The sequence below is a fragment of the Protobothrops mucrosquamatus genome, unplaced genomic scaffold, assembly GCF_001527695.2.
Source record: "Protobothrops mucrosquamatus isolate PMUCROS unplaced genomic scaffold, P.Mucros_1.0 scaffold9, whole genome shotgun sequence".
Classification (NCBI taxonomy): Eukaryota; Metazoa; Chordata; class Lepidosauria; order Squamata; family Viperidae; genus Protobothrops; species Protobothrops mucrosquamatus.
Genome location: NW_015386396.1, coordinates 1235903 through 1257084, shown reverse-complemented (window position 1 = coordinate 1257084; position 21182 = coordinate 1235903). Strand labels below are relative to the sequence as shown.

Below are 21182 nucleotides of genomic sequence, written 5' to 3'. Positions count from 1 at the left end.
AGTGTACAAATAATCATTCTCATCAAAGTTTATCTGGGACTAAAGGAGTCGTTCGCCAGTTAAAAGTCTCCGCCACTTAAATCAGCGTTCGCTGTATGAAATCACAACTTTCCGCCACTCAGATCAGCGTTCGCTGTATGAAATCACAACTCTTAAATCAGTGTTTGTGTACAGTATAAAGTCACACGCGTCTGCCTTCAAACCGGTGGCTGCTGTTCGAAAACACACCTTCCTGCCAACTAAATCAGTGAACGTCTAAAATAATCTCTCAAGCAGGGGGAAAAAAAACAACAACACCACCCTGCCCCAATAAAGTTCTCAAATCACTCAACTCAGAGACGGCGAGCCCTCACCTCTGCTTATGGTGTCTATTGGCCTATTCATCCCGCCCCTCTGCCTCAAGGACCAGTCAGGAGGCAGCAGGGGAGGAGCTTTATCCTCCTCCTCTTCCCTGCGGAATTCATTGCCGGCCGCTTGAAGCTCCCTCGAAATGCCGGGACCGATGGGATCGTTTTGATTCCTGGAGAACGGAGCGTAGCTGGGACTTTCCTAGTCTATGGGGAAAGTCGGAGATGAAGGGCAGTAATGTAGGCAGAGAGAAGGAGAGATGGTTGAAGCAAGGAGGGCATTGCTTGGGAAATGAAAAAAAATTAAACGGCTGTTTAATTTTAATCAGCCAGCCAGCTGCTGAGTTTAGGCCTGTTGGCCTTAAGAGAAGGGAGCAAGAAAAAAAAAAAAGCATCTATATTTGAGCAGTTCAAATTGCTATTTTGTAATTAGAGCCCCTAAAAATCATCTACGGATAAGCAGGCCAGTGAAAGGCATTATTGAAAAGAACTCAAATTCGTATGTGTGCTCTTGTAAAATCTTTTTTTTTGTATAACACCTGATACGCCCTTTGATTGCATATTACAAAGGGTAATAAAACAGGGAAAAGTTACCTGTGATTTTAAATATCTAAGGTTTGGAGGGAGGGATTTAAAGTTGCCCCTTTTAACTTGAAAGGGAAACAAAACGCTGGTGAATAAAAAAAAATAAACAGTTATTTCTCCTCCTGTTCTTCCAGCAAGATGAGGAAAAGTTAAGGGGAGGGAACTCCATCCTTCCTCCAAAACAAAAAAAAAAGCCTTGAATTCTAATGTTTCTCAAGACAGAGCATAAATACAGTATATGCAAGAAAAGAAAGTGGATAGACATTCTCTCTGGCACCCCAACAATGAATTACTTCGAGACTACAATATGGTGCTGCTTCAAGGCACAACCTGAGCAGTCCCTGCCTGTTTAATTACCCTCTCCCCAGGTCATGCAGACAAGAAGAATAACTAGTCTCCCTTCTGTCTATATGTGGTTTGGTGAGGCTGATGTCCAGTTCTCCACACTCTCCGATGGGAGAAGGCAAGAGAATAGGAAGAAGTCATGTCTTGTTTCAAAGAAACTGCCTGCAGTTCACCTAAAGGCCAGCATTTGTAGTGTTGAGTAGAAGCTCCATTATTGTACTACCCACCCCCAAAAAAATTCAGGTGGATGGTCCGTGTTTTTAACACAAGGAGCCCAGTAGACTGCATAGCTCAGAAACTGAGCAGAAGCAGGTATTCAGGCTCTCTCAGCAGACCAGTCTACCCAGGGAACTTGCTGCTAACTCTTGATTGAATGCATTTCAGACTTTCTGCAGAAAGAGCTGGTCAATTCATAACAGTACAGTTAGCACTGGGGTTTGGTTTGTTTTTTGTTTTTTCTTATTGTTCAATCCTCCTGCTTTGTTTTCTCTGGGCAAGGAAGGCTGCGTAAATGATGGTACCAATTATCTCCATTGGCTCACTTGCCTCAGCCCTGCTGAATGCATTCTCCCCTTTGTATATTTTTTTTCCAAGCAGGAGGAAGTGGAAGTGAGTAAAAGTTTCCCAAACTTAGAGGAATAACAGCCAAGCGCTTGACTGATCACATAATCCTCTATTACCCTCCCCCCCCTTTCAAAATTGGGTGTGTTGTGTGTACAACATGCTGGGCTAAAATAATTAATTTGTGGCTCAGCCTAAGGGACTGAGTTCATTCAGTAAGCTTTGGATAGCATATTAAGTGGTTACAGCCTCTGGGAAGTGTTGAGAATTAAGCTGAGCAAGAAAGATCATTAAGCAGAACCATTTTTAAAAAAAAAAAAATTTAAAGGTGGCAATGAGTCTTCTATTAGTAGAGTAGTCCTGAAGGGGAGGATCCAAATGCCAGGAAGACTACTTCCTCTAGTCTACAGTATGTCATACTTATGCCTAGAGAAAAATGCAAAGCAAGAGGATGGGGATTGGGGCCTAATCTTACCTGCTAAGTTGGGTGAGCAAATGAGAGATGGATAGGCTTCTCTGGCCCAAAGGATAAGGCCTAACAGCTAGAGAAATTGACAGAAAACAGTTGGATGAATTGATGGAGTCATCAGCAAGTATATCTGAGTCAGCACCTGGGCTGGAATAAGATTTCTTCCTTTTAAAAACATTTTACAGTCAGATTTTCATTTTGGATATATATTATTGGCCCATGGTCCACCAGAAGTACGTATCAAAATTTAGTACCAGTATGTGTGTGCTAGGATAGGTAAGTGTGTGTGTGTGTTCTCTCATCTCCAAACCATGGTTCACAGTCTTCACAGAGATTGTGAATACAATTTAACTGCCTCAACTCACCAATGGGCTGTTCTTCCTTTAAACCTAAAGCAGCAGCATTAAGTACAGGTAGTCCTTGACTTACGATCACAATTGAACCTCAAATTTCCATTCCTAAGCAAGATTAACTGAGGGTTTTGCCCTATATTGTGACCTTTTTGCCACAGTTGTAAAGTGAATAACTGCAGTTGTTTAGTGAATCATGCGGTCATTAAGCGAATCTGGATTCCCCCATTGACTTTGCTTGTCAGAAAGCAACAGGGAAAGTTTACAAATGGTGATCACATGGCCCCAGAACAGTGCAACTTGCCATAAACACAGGCCAGTTGCCAAGCGCCCAAATTTTGAACACATGATCCTGGGGATGCTGTAATGGTTTGTAAGTGTGGAAGCTGGTCATAAGGTACTTTTTTTAGTGCCTTTGTAACTTTGAAGGGTCACTAAATGAATGGTTGTAACTCGAGGACCTGTTTACTTTTCTTCATCTTTGTTTGACATTAATTTGAAAGATACTAGCCTTTACATGGAAAAGTTTTCATTATGTAATATTACTCAGTTTTGTCCAATACTCTGTCAAGACAGAGTGGCTTTGTGTTCAGAGTTCTTAGTTCTTCGAGCATTGCCATCTTTGGTCATGTATTGGTTTGTACTGCCTCAGACAGAGCCAGTGTGTAATCTGAGGGTCCTTCTGGACTTGCAACTCCTCAAGGAGTAGGTGTACAGTTGTGGCCAGGAGGGCCTTTGCACAACAACAAGGTTGTCTGCCAGTTGTGCTCTTTCTTGGACCAACATGTGATCAACTTTTTCGACTTCTGACAAGCAAAATGTACAAGGAAACCAGATTCACTTAACAACTGTGTTACTAACTTAACAGCTATAATGATTCACTTAACCACCTACTCTTTGAGGAGTTGCAAGTCCAGAAGAACCCTCAGATTATACACTGGCTCTGTCTGAAGCAGTACAACCCAATATATGACCAAAGATGGTAATGCTTGAAGAACTAAGAACTCTGAACACAAAGCCACTCTTATCTGGGAATGTTGGAAATGTTGGGCTCAATTGTGGTTATAAGTTGAGGACTACCTATACTGTTTTATACGTTTTGGTTTAAAACTCTGACATCAGGAGACTTCATTTGCCTGATTTTGTCATTTGCTTGTCATTAGTTGGCGACATTTGGAGCACCTTCTTGTCAGCATGCCTCAGGAATCATTGATCAAAAGATGGCTCTGCAGCTATTCCTCTTTCCCTCTTAATCAGATATCTTATAGTAAGAAAACCGTAAAGTTGTGAGGGAAAAAATAGATAGTTAGAAAAATAAGTCATCATCCAGAGCTTCCAAAAATTGAATAAGGCAAGGCAATTGCATAATAAAAGCCTTGTTTGAAAGCAACCTTTAGGTTACAGATGAAATCATCTTCTTATTGGCATATTTTTTTTTGGGGGGGGGGGGAAGAGCCATAAGAAAAATGTGGCACACAGCCAAAAACGCACCCTAAATCAACAAGTTATTTCAGTGGATAATGTATTGTATGTAATTTGGCTTAAAATACTGAGCATTAGATGAAACCACACTTAGATGAAACCCCACTATTTAATTACTTTTTCATACTTTTCACAAATAGTGTTGTTCTGTGAATTACTAATTGGATTATTGTAGCATTGGCCAACTGCTTTATTTAATCTTGCTAGGAGCTGCCTTCTGATGTTTTCAGAAATCATATAGGGAGGGTGCAGGTAGTCCTTGGCTTAAAACTGCAATTGAGTCCCAAATTTCTGTTGCTAAGCAAGAGAGTCATTAAGTGAGCTCAATTTTATGACCTTTCTTGCCACACTTGTTAAGTGATTCACTCCAGTTGTTAAGTTAGTAACACAGTTGTTAAGTGAATCTGGCTTCCCCATCGACTTTGCTGGTCAGAAGGTCGCAAAAGGAGATCACATGACCCTGGGACACTGCAATCATAAATATGAGTCAGTTGCCAAATGTTTGGATTATGATCATGTGACACGGATGTACAATGGTCATAAGTGTAAAAAATGGTTGTAAGATAGTTCTTTCAGTGCTGTTGTAACTTTGGTCACTAAATGAAAGATTGTAAGTCGAGGACTGCCTGTAAAATGGTGGCATGCTCTCTGCCTTCCTGCCATAGCTTTCCAAGAGACAGAAAGGCCATCATTACCTTTCTTTAGATTAGTGATGGCAAACCTATGATACGTGTGTCAAAGGTGACCCCCCCCCATGGCATTTTGGATGACATTCACCAATACTCTTCTCGCATGACTTTCAGAGGCTGCGTGAGAATGAGGCATGCTGTCTCATGAGCCTCCAAATATCATGTGAGAACGGGACGTGCTTTTGCACGCTTTTCGGAGGTTGCAGAGGTTGTGGAAGAGCATTCTTCGAAATCGCCTCAAGAACAAAGACCTTGCGTTGACCTGGAGCAGCCTCAGGTAAGCCTCGGGGACTTGTCAACAGAAAGAGAAGAACGTCTGAAAGGAAGTGGTGCACATCAGGGCGTGGGGAATAGTGCAAGGCAGCCTTTTTGAGTGGCAATAGTAGTCCTAGGGCTCAAGTCAAGGACCGGGCTTCTACTTCAGGCCCAGCCTCAGCGCTGCCACTAAGTGCCATTGTACAGAGTGACCTAAATACCAGGGAGATAGACTATTGTTTCTCTTTTGTTTGGTATGTGTTCCTGTGTGAGAGAGAGACAGACATGCCAGCAGAGTAAAATCAGGCGCTTCTGAATTTTTGACATGCCAAGCCCAAAAAGTTTGCCATCACTCCTTTAGCTAATAATGCAATTTTATCTATGCCACAGGAAGACCATAAACACCCTAAGAGAGCCTAAGTAAAAATAATCATGTAGTTGGAGAGACAGACATAATTAGAATGCAGCAAATCTAATCAATTTTGTTAAAAGAGACTTCCAAGCAGAAGAAAGTGTCAAGGTTCTGACTAGTGAAACACTTCATCAGGGCCTTCATGGCAGTTCTCCACAACAGCCCCAGTTTCTCATGGGCCCGCCTCTGCTTTAGATAGGCTCTTGGTGTGCTTACAGAGCTAATCTATGACAATCTAACATCCATATATTTTTTGTTATCCCATATTAATGAAATAAATAATATAGTACATAGAAATCGAAAGGTCAATTGGCTGTGCATGCACTTTCCTCTATTTGGTTTATACATTGCACAAGCTAGGCTGAAGTGCTATTATGTTTTGAAAATGCACAAACATAAATGCAGAGTAAACATCCTCTTTTATATTTTAAATTGCTGCGGCTAAATATCTGATAAAGATAATAATGAACTACTGTTCTGGCAAAAAAATTTTTGAAGGATTAGAAGTAGTTTTCCTACATTAATGCAGTATTTTGGAGGGCAGCTGAGGTGTTAAAAAATACCATCATTCAGTTTCATAGAATCAGGTGTTGCAGAGGTCCTGGCAATGGCAATGGGTATGCTTATTTGTAGGCTTCCTGGGTTGATACTAGGATTAAGAGAAAAGATGGGTTGTTAAGTAACAGAACCCACATCAAAAATATCACAGATCATATGATTAGCTTCCGGATTTCCTTCAAATAACTTGAACTACTGCAGCATTAGATTAGTCATGAGGAATAGATGGGAGAAAAAGATCTGGTTAACATTTGAATTTTATCAGAAAATACATGGAAATCAATTTCTTCTTTCTCTTCTTTTATACCATTAAGTATAAACGTAACAGACTCAAAGAATTTGGAGCAAAGAAAGAAATAAATTTATTTATCATTGAGATTTTGCACTTTGCTGGCACCAGAACTCAACAGGAGCACAGCCAAAGTGTAGCCTGTTACTTAATAGTCTGGCTACAGTGATAAATGTAGATGTGGGACAGCCAACTTGTTTAGAACAGTGAAATTTCCCAGTAGGCTTTGGACAAATCATGGGTTTGCAGCCTAATTTATCCAGATCTTGTTAAAGATACATGAGGATAGAACTGTAATTGACTCTTGCCAATCCTCCATAACCCAAATTCCTCCTTGCATAAAAGTTAGAAGTGTGTGCTTTGTTTTCCCCACAGATTTACAAGTCCAGAAACAACTCAGGACCACAGCTTCAAATGCTTGCTGTTGTTAAATGCTTAGTAAACCCATCTGTTTAAAGACAAATGTTTCCTTAATGACTAGCACACAAGGAAGTTGATGTTACATGAAAAGTTTGTTTTAAAAAACGACCTTTTCCTGTTACATTACTACCCTAAGAAAGAAGGGGTGAGATACAGTTGAAATGTTAACCCTTACTAAAGGTGAAGGTTTGTTTTCTCCTAGTTATTGGCTCAATAACTTATCATCTGTTTGCAGTGTAGAATATATGATGCATTCACCCATACTATTTTTAAAATATGTTCTATTTTCTCACTGATTTTGCTTTACAACTTGTTTAATTTCCATTCAGTCACAAATAACTTTTATGTTGATGATATACGGTATATAATAGCAATACTTTAAGAGTTAATTTCTAGTTACACAAATTACTGTGTACAAATTAATGTATTTCCCTGAAAGAAAATTGTGTATTTAATAAACAATTCCGTAATCCCAAACTTTTTTTTCCTATCTAATTTGTAGCTATTACTTATTGCTTAAAGCAATAAGAGTTGTTTTTAAATTTAAAGGTAAACTATTTGGAAAGAAAACTTAGCTGACCTCTGAGAAAAACCTGTTGAGAAACTGGTATTATTATTATTATTATTATTATTATTATTACCATAATCAACAATAACAACAACGACAACGACAACGACAACAATAATAATAATAATAATAATAATAATAATAATAATAATAATAATAATAATAATAATAATAATAATAATAATAATAATAATTGGAAGGGATCTTGGAGGTCATCTAGTCCAACCCCCTGCTTAGGCAGGAAACCCTATTCAGACAAATGGCTGTCCAATCTCTTCTTAAAAACTTCCAGTGTTGGAGCATTCACGGCTTCTGGAGGCAGGTTGTTCCACTGGTTAATTGTTCTAACTAAGTTTCTCCTTAGTTCTAGGTTGCTTCTCTCCTTGATTAGTTTCCATCCGCTGCTTCTTGTCCTGCCTTCAGGCGCTTTGGAAAATAGCTTCACTCCCTCTTATTTGTGGCAGCCCCTGAGATATTGGAACACTACTATCATGTCCCCCCTCGTCCTTCTCTTCATTAAACTAGACATGTCCCCCCTCGTCCTTCTCTTCATTAAACTAGACATACCCAATTCCAGCAACTGTTCCTTATATGTTTTAGCCTCCAGTCCCCTAATCATCTTCGTTGCTCTTCTCTGTACTCTTTCTAGAGTCTCAACTTCTTTTTTACATCGTGGTGGCCAAAACTGGATGCAGTATTCCAAGTGTGGCCTTATCAAGGTATTGTAATACATAGTGGAACAGTTGCATTCAAGATTACAGGCGGCATGTTTTCTTCCAGGATAGACCATGATCTCTCCCTCCCCACCAAATTCAGCATCTGGGCCCATGTTGAAGCTCCATTGGTCTGCTAGTGGACACCCCAGATGGGAATAGTGAAATACAAGTGTTGTTAATGAAGCCACATATTCTTAAAAACCCACCAATCAAATATAATGGTAAGCATAGTATCACCATGTGGCCAAAACAGAAGAACAGGTAAATTTTTTGAAAGGGTTTTTTTTAATTTACTTTAGCATTACCCAAAGAAGTTAAGCAACTTAAGGTTGCAGTGCAGAAAAGTCTGAAATGACTTTTCAGCAGAAAACCTGGTTGAGGGGAATGTGTCTTGCCTTTCTCTCTTCCTATCTTAGAGACTTGAAGCAACAATAGAAAGTTTAAGCAACATGTTTAGAGAAAGAAAGCATGTATTATCCCTTTGGGATAGATGTGGATAGCTCTAGCTATTGCCCAGATACTTAGCCCAGCAACAGAGCAGGGATGGACAAGTAGCTCCATTCCATGCTGTTGTGTATATCATCTAGCTCTTGACATCCACCCATGCATCACTCAGCTTGATGAGAAATGTTCTCATACACATCTGTCTTGAACAGGTATCGGCAGAAATCCAGCAGTATGCACAGCATTGATGGTAGAGTTAATTACACTTAGAAATTAACGTGTGAATTTTCATATAAGAACAGTACAACTGAACTAGTTGTAATTGTAATTCTAAGGGTTTTAGGAATTAAATTCAGTTGTTTGAATAAGGGATGGATTAACTACATTAGTTTTCCAATCCTCAGTTCCAGGTTCACTCATCAATTTCCATTGTGGCTACTTATTCCAGTTTTTTGTGGCTACTTATTCCAGTATGCATATTTTTTGCTAAATACCAATATTTTTCTCTTAACACTTTAGTATTGTTTTCTGAATAATACTGCAATTTAATTCAGGTCTGAATCCTTGCTTGGCCTTTAAATGCAGCTTAGTAAAAAGAGTGACCAGGTGGCCAGCTATTTTTAAAAAATGCTATATTAATATATCTGGCACATAAAAGCAAGACAGAGCACAGAGACAGGCAAAGTAAAAAGGTCACCTGCTTCATTTTTTTGCAGCTATAGTTAACAGCACAGGAGCAAGACTAGGCAAAGTGAAAGATAGTTGTTTGCTGACATGGTTTGATGGCTGAGGGGGATGCTAAGCATGTTCTGTTCTGAAGACAATGGCAACTTATTGATTCAGAACTACTAGATGTTATGGGTAAGACTTTTAGGAAAGGAAATATATACCATGTGCCAACCCTGCCTCCCCCCAGTTAATGATTAAACAAATGGCTGGATACTGGGAACATACCCTTTACCTTCCCCAAATCGACAGAAGGAAACTGACAATTCCTGGAAGGAAAAGGGTTAAGAGCCAGCAATTTACAAATGCAACCACGTGTGAAAGTGCTTTCATCCTCTTCCTTATAAACCACAGATGTTGATTTTACACTCCTAAGAGGGTTCATAAAAGGAGTGTAGGTGGAGAGAATACCCAGATGTTTGGTACATTTTGGTGAAATTAATATTGGGAGAGTGGTGTAAGGTAAAACCTCACCCTAATTATCCACATTATCAAAATAAAAGCTGCTTAAAATGAAATGGTGTATTTTGTGAAGCTGTCTCTTGTGGGAGGAATATCATGTGTTGATCAGATTTCTGTTGTGCTCATAGGGAAGAAACTTTACCTCTTTGATAGAAGGATTTGGACTTTTTATAAGTAGTAGGAGCAGGTAATATCTCCCGAAGAGCTTATTGAGGAAAGAGGGATGTTTTCTTGACATTCTGAACCCAAATATTCTGTAAAGGGTCTCTTATAAAACATATTCCCAGCACATGCAAAGCTGGTGTATACCCCATCTTTTCCTCTCTATTTTCTTTTTGTTTTTAAGACTGAAATGCTTCAATAAAGAGAATTAAGGTTAGCCATTGGCTTTTTGTGTGTATAGTACACTCTGTACCAAATTTTGTGACACCTGATGTCACAATAATGGCATTACATTTTCCAGAGTCCGTGTCCCTTTATGTACAATCAAGCAAACCGTATTTACCCTTGAATGATAACTCTGCATTTTAGCAACAATGACACCAAATCCTATGCCTGGGAGGGAAATCACAATACAAGATGAAATGGGGCTTAAGTTTTTTTTATGAATTATGTGTCTATTATTTTACTTAAAAGAGAACAAAATGTATTGGGGGTGAAATGTTGCCACATATCTGGGCTACTTCTGCTTGTACACATCTGCCTGTAGTCTCACATTTAGTGAAACCATTGAAAATCCATTCAGCAAGGAATGTAACTAACAATACAACAGTTTTAAAAAAGCAGCTTTCTGAAGTGTTTCATCCTCCCTTCCTTTAAATTAACTCTTCATATTTTCTTGCTCAGGTCATTAGTGTGTCTTTTTACAATTCCCATACATAGCCTTGAAGGAATTGGCAAATTTTTCAGAAATCACATGTTTTGCTCCTTGAAGGTGTATGGCAAACTCCAGTGCAGTGTTATTCTCAAATATCCATTGTATAGTTGATTAACACAAAAGGACCATGGTTCACTGAGGAAAGCCACTATGGAAAATCAGATGGCTTCTTAGCAATTTTTTAGGCCCATAATAAACTGAATGGCTTCTCATTAGTTGCATGAGCATTGACATTTCAGAGTGTATCTGGCATTATACGAATGAAATTCTCATGGTTGTGTAATTTGTTGGTAGCAAGTTGTATTTATTAGACTGATTCAGTAACAGCCTAACCTATCTTGGAATCTAGAATAGAATAGAATAACAGAGTTGGAAGGGACTTTGGAGGTCTTCTAGTCCAACCCTCTGCTTAGGCAGGAAACCGCATACCATTTCTGACAAATAGTTGTCCAATCTCTTCCTAAAAACTTCCAATGTTGGAGCATTCACAACTTCTGGAGGCAAGTTGTTCCACTGATTAATTCTAACTATCAGGAAATTTCTTCTTAGTTCGAGGTTGCTTCTCTCCTTGCTTAGTTTCCATCCATTGTTTCTTGCCCTGCCCTCGGGTGCTTTGGAGAATAGCTTAACTCCCTCTTCTTTGTGGCAAACCCTGAAATACTGGAACACGGCTATCATGTCACTTCTAGTCCTTCTTTTCATTGGACCAGTGATGGTGAACCTTTTAGAGACTGAGTGCCCAAAAACCGGGCCCACCCTATCCCGCCATCCTGCTCCGCCCCCCATCTTGCCTGCTCCACCCACCCACAGGGCCATTCACCGTCTCCATGGCCCACCGCAGATCACCCAGGCAGCCGAGCAGTGCCATGGTGGCCATGCCTGCACCCCGCAGTATCAACTGCATGCAATGGGGTGCGAGGGAGGAGTCTTGTCCCCGCTGCCCTGCTGCCATGTCCTTGGCTGCGCTGCTCCATGGGGGGGGCTGCTGGTGAGGAGGGGCCGATGGGGGAGGCGGGGCTTGTGCGAAGGTGCACGTGCCCACAGAGAGGGCTCTGAGTGCCACCTGTGGCACGCGTGCCATAGGTTCACCACCACTGAACTAGATATACCCAATTCCAGCAACTGTTCTTTATAGGTTTTAACCTCCAGTCCCCTGATCTTTGCTGTTGCTCTTCTCTGCACTCTTTCTAGAATCTCAATCCTTGTGAAGGAAAAAACTTTCTCAATGCTACTGATCTGTCTTCTTCTGCAGGCATAAATATATGCAATGTTTGTAATCAACTGTTTATAAGTCACTACTGATTGTTGGATATCTTCTATGCTAGTCTTCATATTCTATTATCAACAAACATTGCAAAGATTTGGAGAGGTAAAGCTCCTTTTTACCAAGTGTTCAGGGAAATGGTTAAGAATCTGCATAAAAATGCCAGTCACTGCAGTATATGACTCACTGAAAAAGATGCACAGCATTATTTTGAGTCTGCAGGCTCATCTAGAGTTAAAATAATTTTAAAAGATTAGTGTTCTGTTACTATGTTTCTTCATTCTAGATAGAACATTATCTAAGATAGTGGATTAAGAAACTATGGTTAAGCATAATAGGGAGTCGATAAACCTCTTAGATGTTAAAATAATCATGTTTACTTCATTGAAAATATATCTCCGATTTTTGCGTGGGTGAGTTTTCAGTTGTTGGGGCGTTTCCTGTTGAAAGACTTGGTGAAGGTTGATATTTTCCTATTTACCTACTGTATGTTGCCATTTGTTTTTCATGCTCAGAGTTTTAAAGTAACAGTGTTGGATCCATGTAACCTGATCATTAGGGACTTATTTTCCAGGAGTAAAAATATATTGTTGGCAGGCCAAAAGAGAATTCTGAAAGCTGTAGTTCATCTGGAGGCCACAATAAGAAGGTAGGCAGCCAAATAGAAGATGAGCATTTCTCTGTTCCATGATCTTTGATAATATCTTTATTGCACATAAGCATATACGGCTATTGCCCTTTAGCTGGGGCCAGGTTCTATAGTGAGCATCAGAAGCGGTACTTTATATTTTAGTCACAATCAATGTCATTATTATTTTTTTTTCTGTGGTGATGTCAAATATTGGTGTTTTTCAAACTCAAATTTTAAGATGTGTGGATTTCAATTCCCCAAATCCCTCAGCATTTGAATTCTGGTTGGGGAATAAAAAAAAAATGGAAGTTGCCAAGATTGAAAAACACTGCTATGTATTAATAATAAAGGAAGAGTTTACCTCTGAGTTTGTTGTGCGTATCACTTCATGAAAAATCATGTGATTTTTTTTCAGATAATTGCCCCCCAAATACTAAAACATTTCTTCAACCACACACCGAGTATGTGCAAACGTAAATGGCTTGGTAGCATTTAGTTTCTTGAAATGGATATCCCCTTGGTGGAGTTATGTTGTGCCACAACATAGACAGCTGCTGTCTTCGGAATGTTCCTTGTAGAGGGTAACTGGTGTTAATTTTGTTGTGCATTTAGCTTTAGCCAAATAAACAATACCGTCACCATGCATGCTTCTGTAAGTAGGTGTGTGTGTGTATGTATGTGTGTGTGTATATATATATATACACACACATATACATATACATACACACACACATACATACATACATACACACACACACACACACATAAAAACAGTGGTGAAGATACGCAATTAGGATTCAAGATTTGATATCTTCATCACTATTTAGTAAAGCCTAGTACTCTATGTGCATTTTTGTTTGTTTATCACATCTATACACTGCCAGAATTTAAGGCTATTGATGGTGATGGTGATGGTGATTTATCTCAAAAAGCAGTTATTTGACAATGTAGGACAATTAAGCATATTATTTCCAGTAGATAGGTTCATGCTTCACCCTAAAACAAAACTAAACAAATTGATTCATAGTTTGAATGAATCTATGAATCCATCTGCCATCTGCCTCTTAATGAAGGAAAAAAAATCCACTTAAAGCAACACCTGGAGATAGAGAGGAGAATGAATGGGATTTTATAAGGGTTGTTTAGGAGAACAGAAAAACGGATTTAAGCAGATAATTGGAATCCTGTTTGGAGCAGAGTCTGCTGACCTCTGTATCATTCTGGGCTTATACAAATGAGACTGTTGAGGTGCTTGCTACCTGTCAGCTAAAACATTGGACTGATTTCAACATTCATACAAATAACTATGTGAAATTCAGCAACTTAAGAGACATGGAGGTGGGGGCCTTCCAGTGAACCAAGTGAGAAGTTTAGGCTTTACCCTGAACGTTGGTCACTCTGCTGTTCTCTTCCTTCCTTCCACTGCCCAAGGCCCTCGTCCTCTTGCTCATACTCTTCCCTCTTCCTCATACTGTAAGAGGAAAACGCTCACTGTATTAATGAGTTAGCAGACAGCAGAGTTAAGACAAACTGGGAGGATCCCACTCAGAAACTTTCCCATTATTTCAACCCTTTTCAGAATTAAATATCCTCTCTCGTGAACCCTGGCTAAAAATGGGGTTGGGGTCATGGCCATGCTTTCTGAGATGGATATAAACCCACATGGTATATCAGCAGCAGCATATTTCCACCCCTGACAACGGTTCTCACGTATTTGAAGCTAAGCAAATTCATGTTTTCCATATGTTTTGGATTTCCCCTTCCTTCTGTCCCAGGCATGGTAGGCAATGGCAAGGGATTACGGAAGTTACACTATAATATAACTGGAAAACAACAGGTTATTTGGTCCCGTGCTAGGTTATCAGCAGGAGATGTCTCATGAGACTCTGCCATCTCCAGTGTAAGCCTTTTGCTGCCTACTTGGCGCTTCCTGCTTTTGCAAGTTAAGTGTTTCCTTTCGGGGACTTAAGATGAGGTACCAGATGGACCAAGTCTAAAGGGTACAAGTAAAATTAAGGTGAACAACTATCTGTTCTGACATTGATTCACTAATTTAAATTAAACATTCAATGAAAGAAATGGATGTAGGGACTGAAAAGCAATATAGCTGACCAGGCAGTTAAGTATATAAGGAATATGGAGTGGCCAAAGAACAAATATATGTTGAGCAAAGAGATGTTTTTTCTCTGCTCAACATAAAAACCAGTAGGTTATAATAAATTATAATAGCTACATAATTCTGGGTGAGCCTTTCAAAGGGAATTTGGATTAGGACAATCAGGTTCTCATAATTTAGGAGAGCAGGAAGAGTTGGAAGGCACCTTGGAGGTCTTCTAATCTAGTGCTGACCATTCCGGGCAAATGTCTGTCCAGTCTCTTCTTAAAAAGCTCCAGTGATGGAGCACTTACAACTTCTGGAGGCAAGCCGTTCCACTGGTTAATTGTTCTCACTGTCAGGAAATCTCTCCTTAGTTCTAAATTGGATCTCTCCTTCATAAGTTGCTTTGGAGAAGAGGTTGACAGTCCCTCAAATACTGGAAGACTATTATCATGTCACCACTAGTCTTTCTCTTTATTAAGACTAGACATACCCAGTTCCTGTAACCGTTCATCATGTTTTAGCCTCCAGCCCCCTAATCATCTTTGTTGCTTTCTCTCTGCACTCTTTCAGAGTCTCGACATCTTTTTCATATCATGTGACCAAAGCTTCTGTTGTTGTTGTTTAAATGGCATTTCCAGTATGTGTAATATTCGGCAAAATAAGAAGCAAGAAATGCGGTGAGGCATTTTTTCCACTTGCAAGCGCTTCCCAGCAATGCTTCCTTACGCATGACATGCTAACAGTTCCTCACCCATTAAAACCTCTATTTGTTTAAGCCACAAGGTGGCAGCCTGATGACCCCAAATATTCCACCTGCAGGAGACTGCAAGAGAATGGGGTTCAGTGAGGGCATTTGGCTATTTGCTTGCATTCCATCCCTTTGGAAGAGTTCCAGGATGAAAACCAAGACCTAGGTAAGATGGCAAATGAACTAGAATGAAAACACAGCTACATTAGTGATGCACAGCTCTGAACCTCTTGCAATATACTTAAAACTACAGGGTTGAATGGGGGTGCGAGTGAAGCTTTATCCCTGGATCTCATTTTTGTTAAGAAGGTGACATCCAGGTTTATTTGGAAGAAGAAAGTTAATTTGGGTCTTCAAGGAGTCAGAGTCCCTTTGCAGAAAGGATCTATAAATGTTGGAGGAAGCTCAGTTTTCAATGTAGCCTGTGGATTCTGAAATGCTCAGTCAGTATCAGCTTTTGGGGGGAAAGGTTTTAATCCAAATATCCAGATATTTTTAAATAATATGGGCTGTATTTGGGGATGATAAGTATCTCCTTGCTAGCATTTCTTGGGGAAATACGTTAAAAAATTCTCAAGAACTTTTGAGTTTCAAACATTTGAGAAAAGAGTTGACAGGCCTAACTGTTTTGATATCAGTTACCATATCATGTGCTTTCTCCTCTGTGAAAGATAATAAGCTTGGACCCAGAATGAGATAGTAACAGCTCCTGGTGATGCACACTGGACTTTTTCCTCTGATCTGGCATATCTTTCCAAAATGAAAATTACTTTACCAGCATAGTTTAAGTTCCCACTGGGTTTTTGTTGTTGATGATGTTGTTGTTTTGAATCTGGGAACCATCAGAACTAAAGAGCAGTATTACTGCCTGTTTATATACTTTCAGTTATTGACGTCCTTCTAACTATACCACTATTGTGGAGACCCAAGTACAGACAGAAAAAGGATGTAAACAGTATTGAGGCAGGCAGCTGACTTGAGCTGGCTTGTGTCCAACTCAACTCCCCAGGCAAGAATGGAAGCAGAACTGCTTCCCTTATGCAAGGATCCCTGCTCAAATACCCGACACTTCTACTTATAGTAAACCACTTGAAGCTGAAAGCAAAGCTGGCTCCCAAAATATCGACCACAGATTTAGTTTTACATCAGCATTATAAGACTGAGGACAATATGTGAAATCCTGATGGCATTGGAGTCTGTTTTTCCCTGCTTTCATATCCTTTCCAGAACTTTGCTCAGGAGCTGTCCATCTGATACGATATGATATTTCATCTCTAGAAGTGGAACCTGATCTGTGATTTGGAAGAGGCATTGTAGGATTTTGAAACCTCCATATGGATTCAACTTCATTTCAGAGAGCATTCTTCCCAGGAGCACTTTCACATATACCAGTTCTTTATGTGGTCTGGCATTTACCAAACTGGTTAGTTTTCCATTTGGGTTACTGAACACCTTCAACGGTTTCCACAGGACTGACAATGTCAATCTACTATAGTAAAAACAAATGGTCTTATGACTCTTTCCCCCCCTTAAAGAATGATATAATTATAAAAAGTTATACTTTCAATCTAAAATATTCTAAGTATCTTGATATCTTGCAGAATCTTGGGGATCGCTTGCACAGCTAGTGGCATAGCAGCTATTCATTCATTCATTCATTCATTCATTCATTCCATTTCTACATCATTCATCTCACCTAAATGATTCTTTTACCTTTATCTTTCCCAACTCCGCCTTGAAATGTGATGTTGGTTTGGGTATTTTTCTACATTAAAGAAGCATGAAGCTCTTTATGTAAGGACAATAAAGACACCACTTAATTTAGATTTTTCTATTAATTACTGCTCTTCCCAAGTATTTTTTTAGACATTGTGTACATACTATATTTTCCCTCTGTTTATATCAGGTAAAGGCAAACCATGAACCACTTACTGTATATCCCCCAAGTCCCATTTTTATACAATCCCCTGAGATCATGCTGGCTTATTATAGATTAATAATGTTTCAAGGGGTTGTTTTTTTGGGTTTTTTTCTAAGAGGTAATAAAATAGGTACAACCAACCCTTAATATGTCTATTTTATTCAAAAGCTCTATTGCATCAATAAGTTCAGTGAAACTGATCTAAGAATAAATTAGTGCTGGTTTTTTTTTCTCATTTTACAATAGCTGCTACTTTCAGTTAAAAGAGAACAAAATCCATAACTACTGCAAAGGATATCAGTGGCCCACATTTTCAGTTTTCCACCCACATTTAAACACTTTTAAGGGAAGGGTAGTCATAAACAATTATTCTCATGTGTCTCCAACACCACATCTGATGTTTGCCCAGAAAAATCTGTGACCTACTAATTGAAAAATACACAGTTGTAGCTAAGTAAGTATGTTTTAGTTCCTCAGCAAACTGGTTAGCCAATGAGGGCTTGTCACAAGCCAGGTTTTCAAGAGCAAGTTTAAGGATGCTTGTAATGGAAATTAAGAGTCATCAACCTATACTTAAAGGAACTGGTTGGTCTGGTTTATAGATCATTTGTTGAGGTTGCAAAATAGAAAAAGAAAACAAAATGCCCTGATCTAGTTAAGTACTTGAAAATAAAAAGTAAAATAATAGATGGTCTCAACTACTGAGGAGAAAATGTTTATATATTAATTTTAAAAATCATGCTTAGCATTAATGTACCATATAAAATTCAGATAGGCAGAACCAATTTTTAATATTTTCTACAGAAATATTGAACGACTTAAAAACTGCTGTTTGAAAATACTACAAATGTAGACTTGATTACATTTGACCTTATATCCCATATCAAATCAGTAACAGTTAAGTTATTAATGTAAAGTGCAATATATATAAGGTGCTTTTGGCAAAATTAATTACTTGTTTTTCATTTTTCTGTGAAATCAGTATTTTCTCCTCATGGTTTACACGTGTCCTTAGTATTTTCATTTCCAAAAAAGTCATTTTTTTAATCTGTAATTTTAAACAAGAAAAGAAAATGCATACATTGAAGAAAAGTCTAACAATTTACAAAGAAACAAAGGTTAGGATTAATTTTGCTACAAGATACAAATAACCATCTTGTCAATCTCCAAAATTATATAAACCTAGATCAATTCCAAAAGATGTCTAAATTGTAGAATAATATGTGATTAATTTTTCAAATAATTATCTCTTTGTGAATTCAGTGATAAGTTTGAATTTTCAATAAACAACTTTCAGTGTCACTATGCAGAATTTAATAATTTGTGAAAAAGATAACTGTTAACAACTAGTTATGTATTAAAAGGAATGTCAGAGTGCAATCTTAACATTTTGTCAGTAAATCTCTTCTTTCATTTGAGGATCAGGACCACTAGTATTTAAGTGAACTTGATAGCTGTTATAGTTAGTTATATAGTTCTGCAAAAATCATTGATTGCTAAATCTGGGATTCCATTGAAATTCTGCTTAATGTTGCCAGAGCTCTGTCATATGGCAGCTCCATTGTATTTACGGGACTGGAAATTTTGACTGACTCTCCAGAAACTTCAGAATGAATAATTAAAGCATCAGCACTAAATGATCTGATTCTGATTCCCGAGGAGCAGGAAGAAGAGGAGGAGGAAGAGGAGGAGGAGGAGGAGATTTCTGGTTCTCCATTTGTTGTCTTATCACAACTTGTGTATTCTTGTTCCTTTTTATTCAAATGCTTGGCACTACAATAAGGAGCATAAACCTCAGTGGTTTCTTCAAATTGCAGGCAGTTGACTTTGTAGTATTTTTTCTTCAGCTGCAACACATCGTTGAATCTGTGTCCCCAAAGGATTTCTCTAGGCACATAGGAACTCCTTGACTGATGTGATGTTCCTGTTGAATCTCCAGTATAAACAAACGTAACCAGGATCTCAAAATTGTCCTTAGCCAGAGTTTTCCTGTCAAGATCATACAGTGGACTATCCTGGTTAATTTCATGGACAATGGTCACTGGGGTAGCAAGAATGATCTGATCATTTAGCAATTTTAAGTCTTTGTACTCCAATATCATCCTGCCCACCCTGTCTTCCACATACCTTAAGAGCTGGGCTCTTACGGTACCCTCTATCATATGATTAGGTCGAAAATCACCTATCCGCCACATCAGACAGAGTTTACCATCTCGTAAGCCAACTGTTGCATAGTAGCTAAAGCGGATAGTCTGAGCTCGCTTTCGGGCAGTGGCCATTTTTGCTAAGGCAGCTCCAATAATGAACGTGTCAATGATGCAGCCTAACACAGATTGTAGAACAACTGTCAGGATTGCTGCAGAACACTCTTCGGTCACACAGCGAGATCCATAGCCTATGGTGGTTTGGGTTTCCAGAGAGAATAAGAATGCCCCTGTGAAACTATTGACATTGTCCACACAGGGGGTGACTTCTTCTTCTGGCAATAAGTCTCCATGCTGGAGTGCAATGAGCCAAAAAACTAAGCCAAACAATAACCAGGATAGGATGTAAGATAAGGAAAAGATCACAAACATATGGCGCCACTTGATATCTACTAGGGTGGTGAAAATATCAGTCACATAGCTTTCCCACTCCCCGAAGATATGTTTGAAGTAAACATTGCAACTTCCATCTTTCTGAAGGAATCGCTTTTGCATTCTTTTAATCCCCACTGATGTAGTTTCCTGGTAACTCTGTGAGTGTTTGAGTTTATTTGCTTCCATGCTGATAAGTTTATCAGTGTGCTCCGCCATGCTTCGAGTTGGTATTTTGTAATTAGTTTAGGAGATACGTTGAATTATATCATTCATCTGTTGATCTGTCCCTCTCTTTTCATTTATAACCTGAGGGGGGAAAAAAAACAAAGAGCAAAGGTTGAGATTTTCAGTTGGACCCCAGCTACTGTACATTTTTGAAGCCATATGTGGAATCTTTACCAACTTAAGTGGGAGATTGAAACAATAAATAATTATTTTTACTCTGCACTCTTAACTCAATATACAGTATTCAATTGAATGCCCTTTTCCAGTGATAGTGATTTATTCATTTTCTGCCCCTCTTGATCTTATTTTATGTTATCTTTAACCTGATATCTTAACTGACTGAGATGCTAAGTCAATGCTCATGGTCAAAGTATCCTTCAGCCTGAGCTTGACAACAATCATGTGGACACAATCAGGTAATTCCCCTGGCAACTGTATGGACTTTTCTGGGATGTGTTTCCAACTCCCCAGTCTAGTTGATAGTCCTACTATTTCCTAGAGATTTCAGGTGTTAATCTCCAAAGATCCCTCCCAATGAGAAGTATGTGGAGAGTGATCCAGACAGCAAACCATTTTCCATTGTAGCCTCTAGGTGATGGAACTGGCTTTCCCTATCTCCTTGCCTTTTGCAAAGTAGTGAAAAAACTATTATTTCTATATACCTTTAGACCAAATTATTTGTAGGTGCCCACCTTTTATATGTGTGAACGTCATGATTTTTACAATTCTGATGGTGTTTTATCCATGGTTTGTTGTTTACCTCCCAGATTCTTAGTTGGTTGGGAGGTTTGCAAATATTGTAAAATAAATAGATATAAAGCAGGTCTAACCTAGCTTCCCTTCTAAACCTAGAAAAGTTCATACAGGTGCTGCCACCTACTGAGATGTATTTTACCTCTGTCAGCGTCTCACGTTTTTGGTATCTCCAATGAAAAACTGTGTCCAAATCTCTCATAAAAGCATTGGATTTCCCTCAAATATATACAAAGCAGAAATACCTATTGTTTAAAATTTAAAACCAATGCACTTATGCATATTTTAGAGAATAGTGTGACTGCTTTTCTTATGTGGCCGTTCACCCAAAATTAATTTATGGTTTCATTTGATCCCTGGCTTTGGTAATAGAAAACTCACATTAGGAACTCTTGGGTTTATTTT

The 21182-nt window shown here is 38.8% G+C and overlaps 1 protein-coding gene across 1 annotated transcript; it reads right to left on the bottom strand.

Annotated features, from left to right (window-relative positions):
- Nucleotides 1-18716: 18716 nt before the first annotated feature.
- KCNJ16 (potassium voltage-gated channel subfamily J member 16) lies at nt 18717-20015 on the bottom strand. Its single transcript, XM_015810382.1, has one exon. It carries the CDS (start codon nt 20013-20015, stop codon nt 18717-18719), a length of 1299 nt encoding a protein of 432 aa, XP_015665868.1.
- Nucleotides 20016-21182: the final 1167 nt, after the last annotated feature.

Bases quoted from the DNA above. Each gene is read 5' to 3' on its own strand.
- KCNJ16 (XM_015810382.1), bottom strand. From the start codon at position 20,015: ATGGCGGAGCACACTGATAAACTTATCAGCATGGAAGCAAATAAACTC.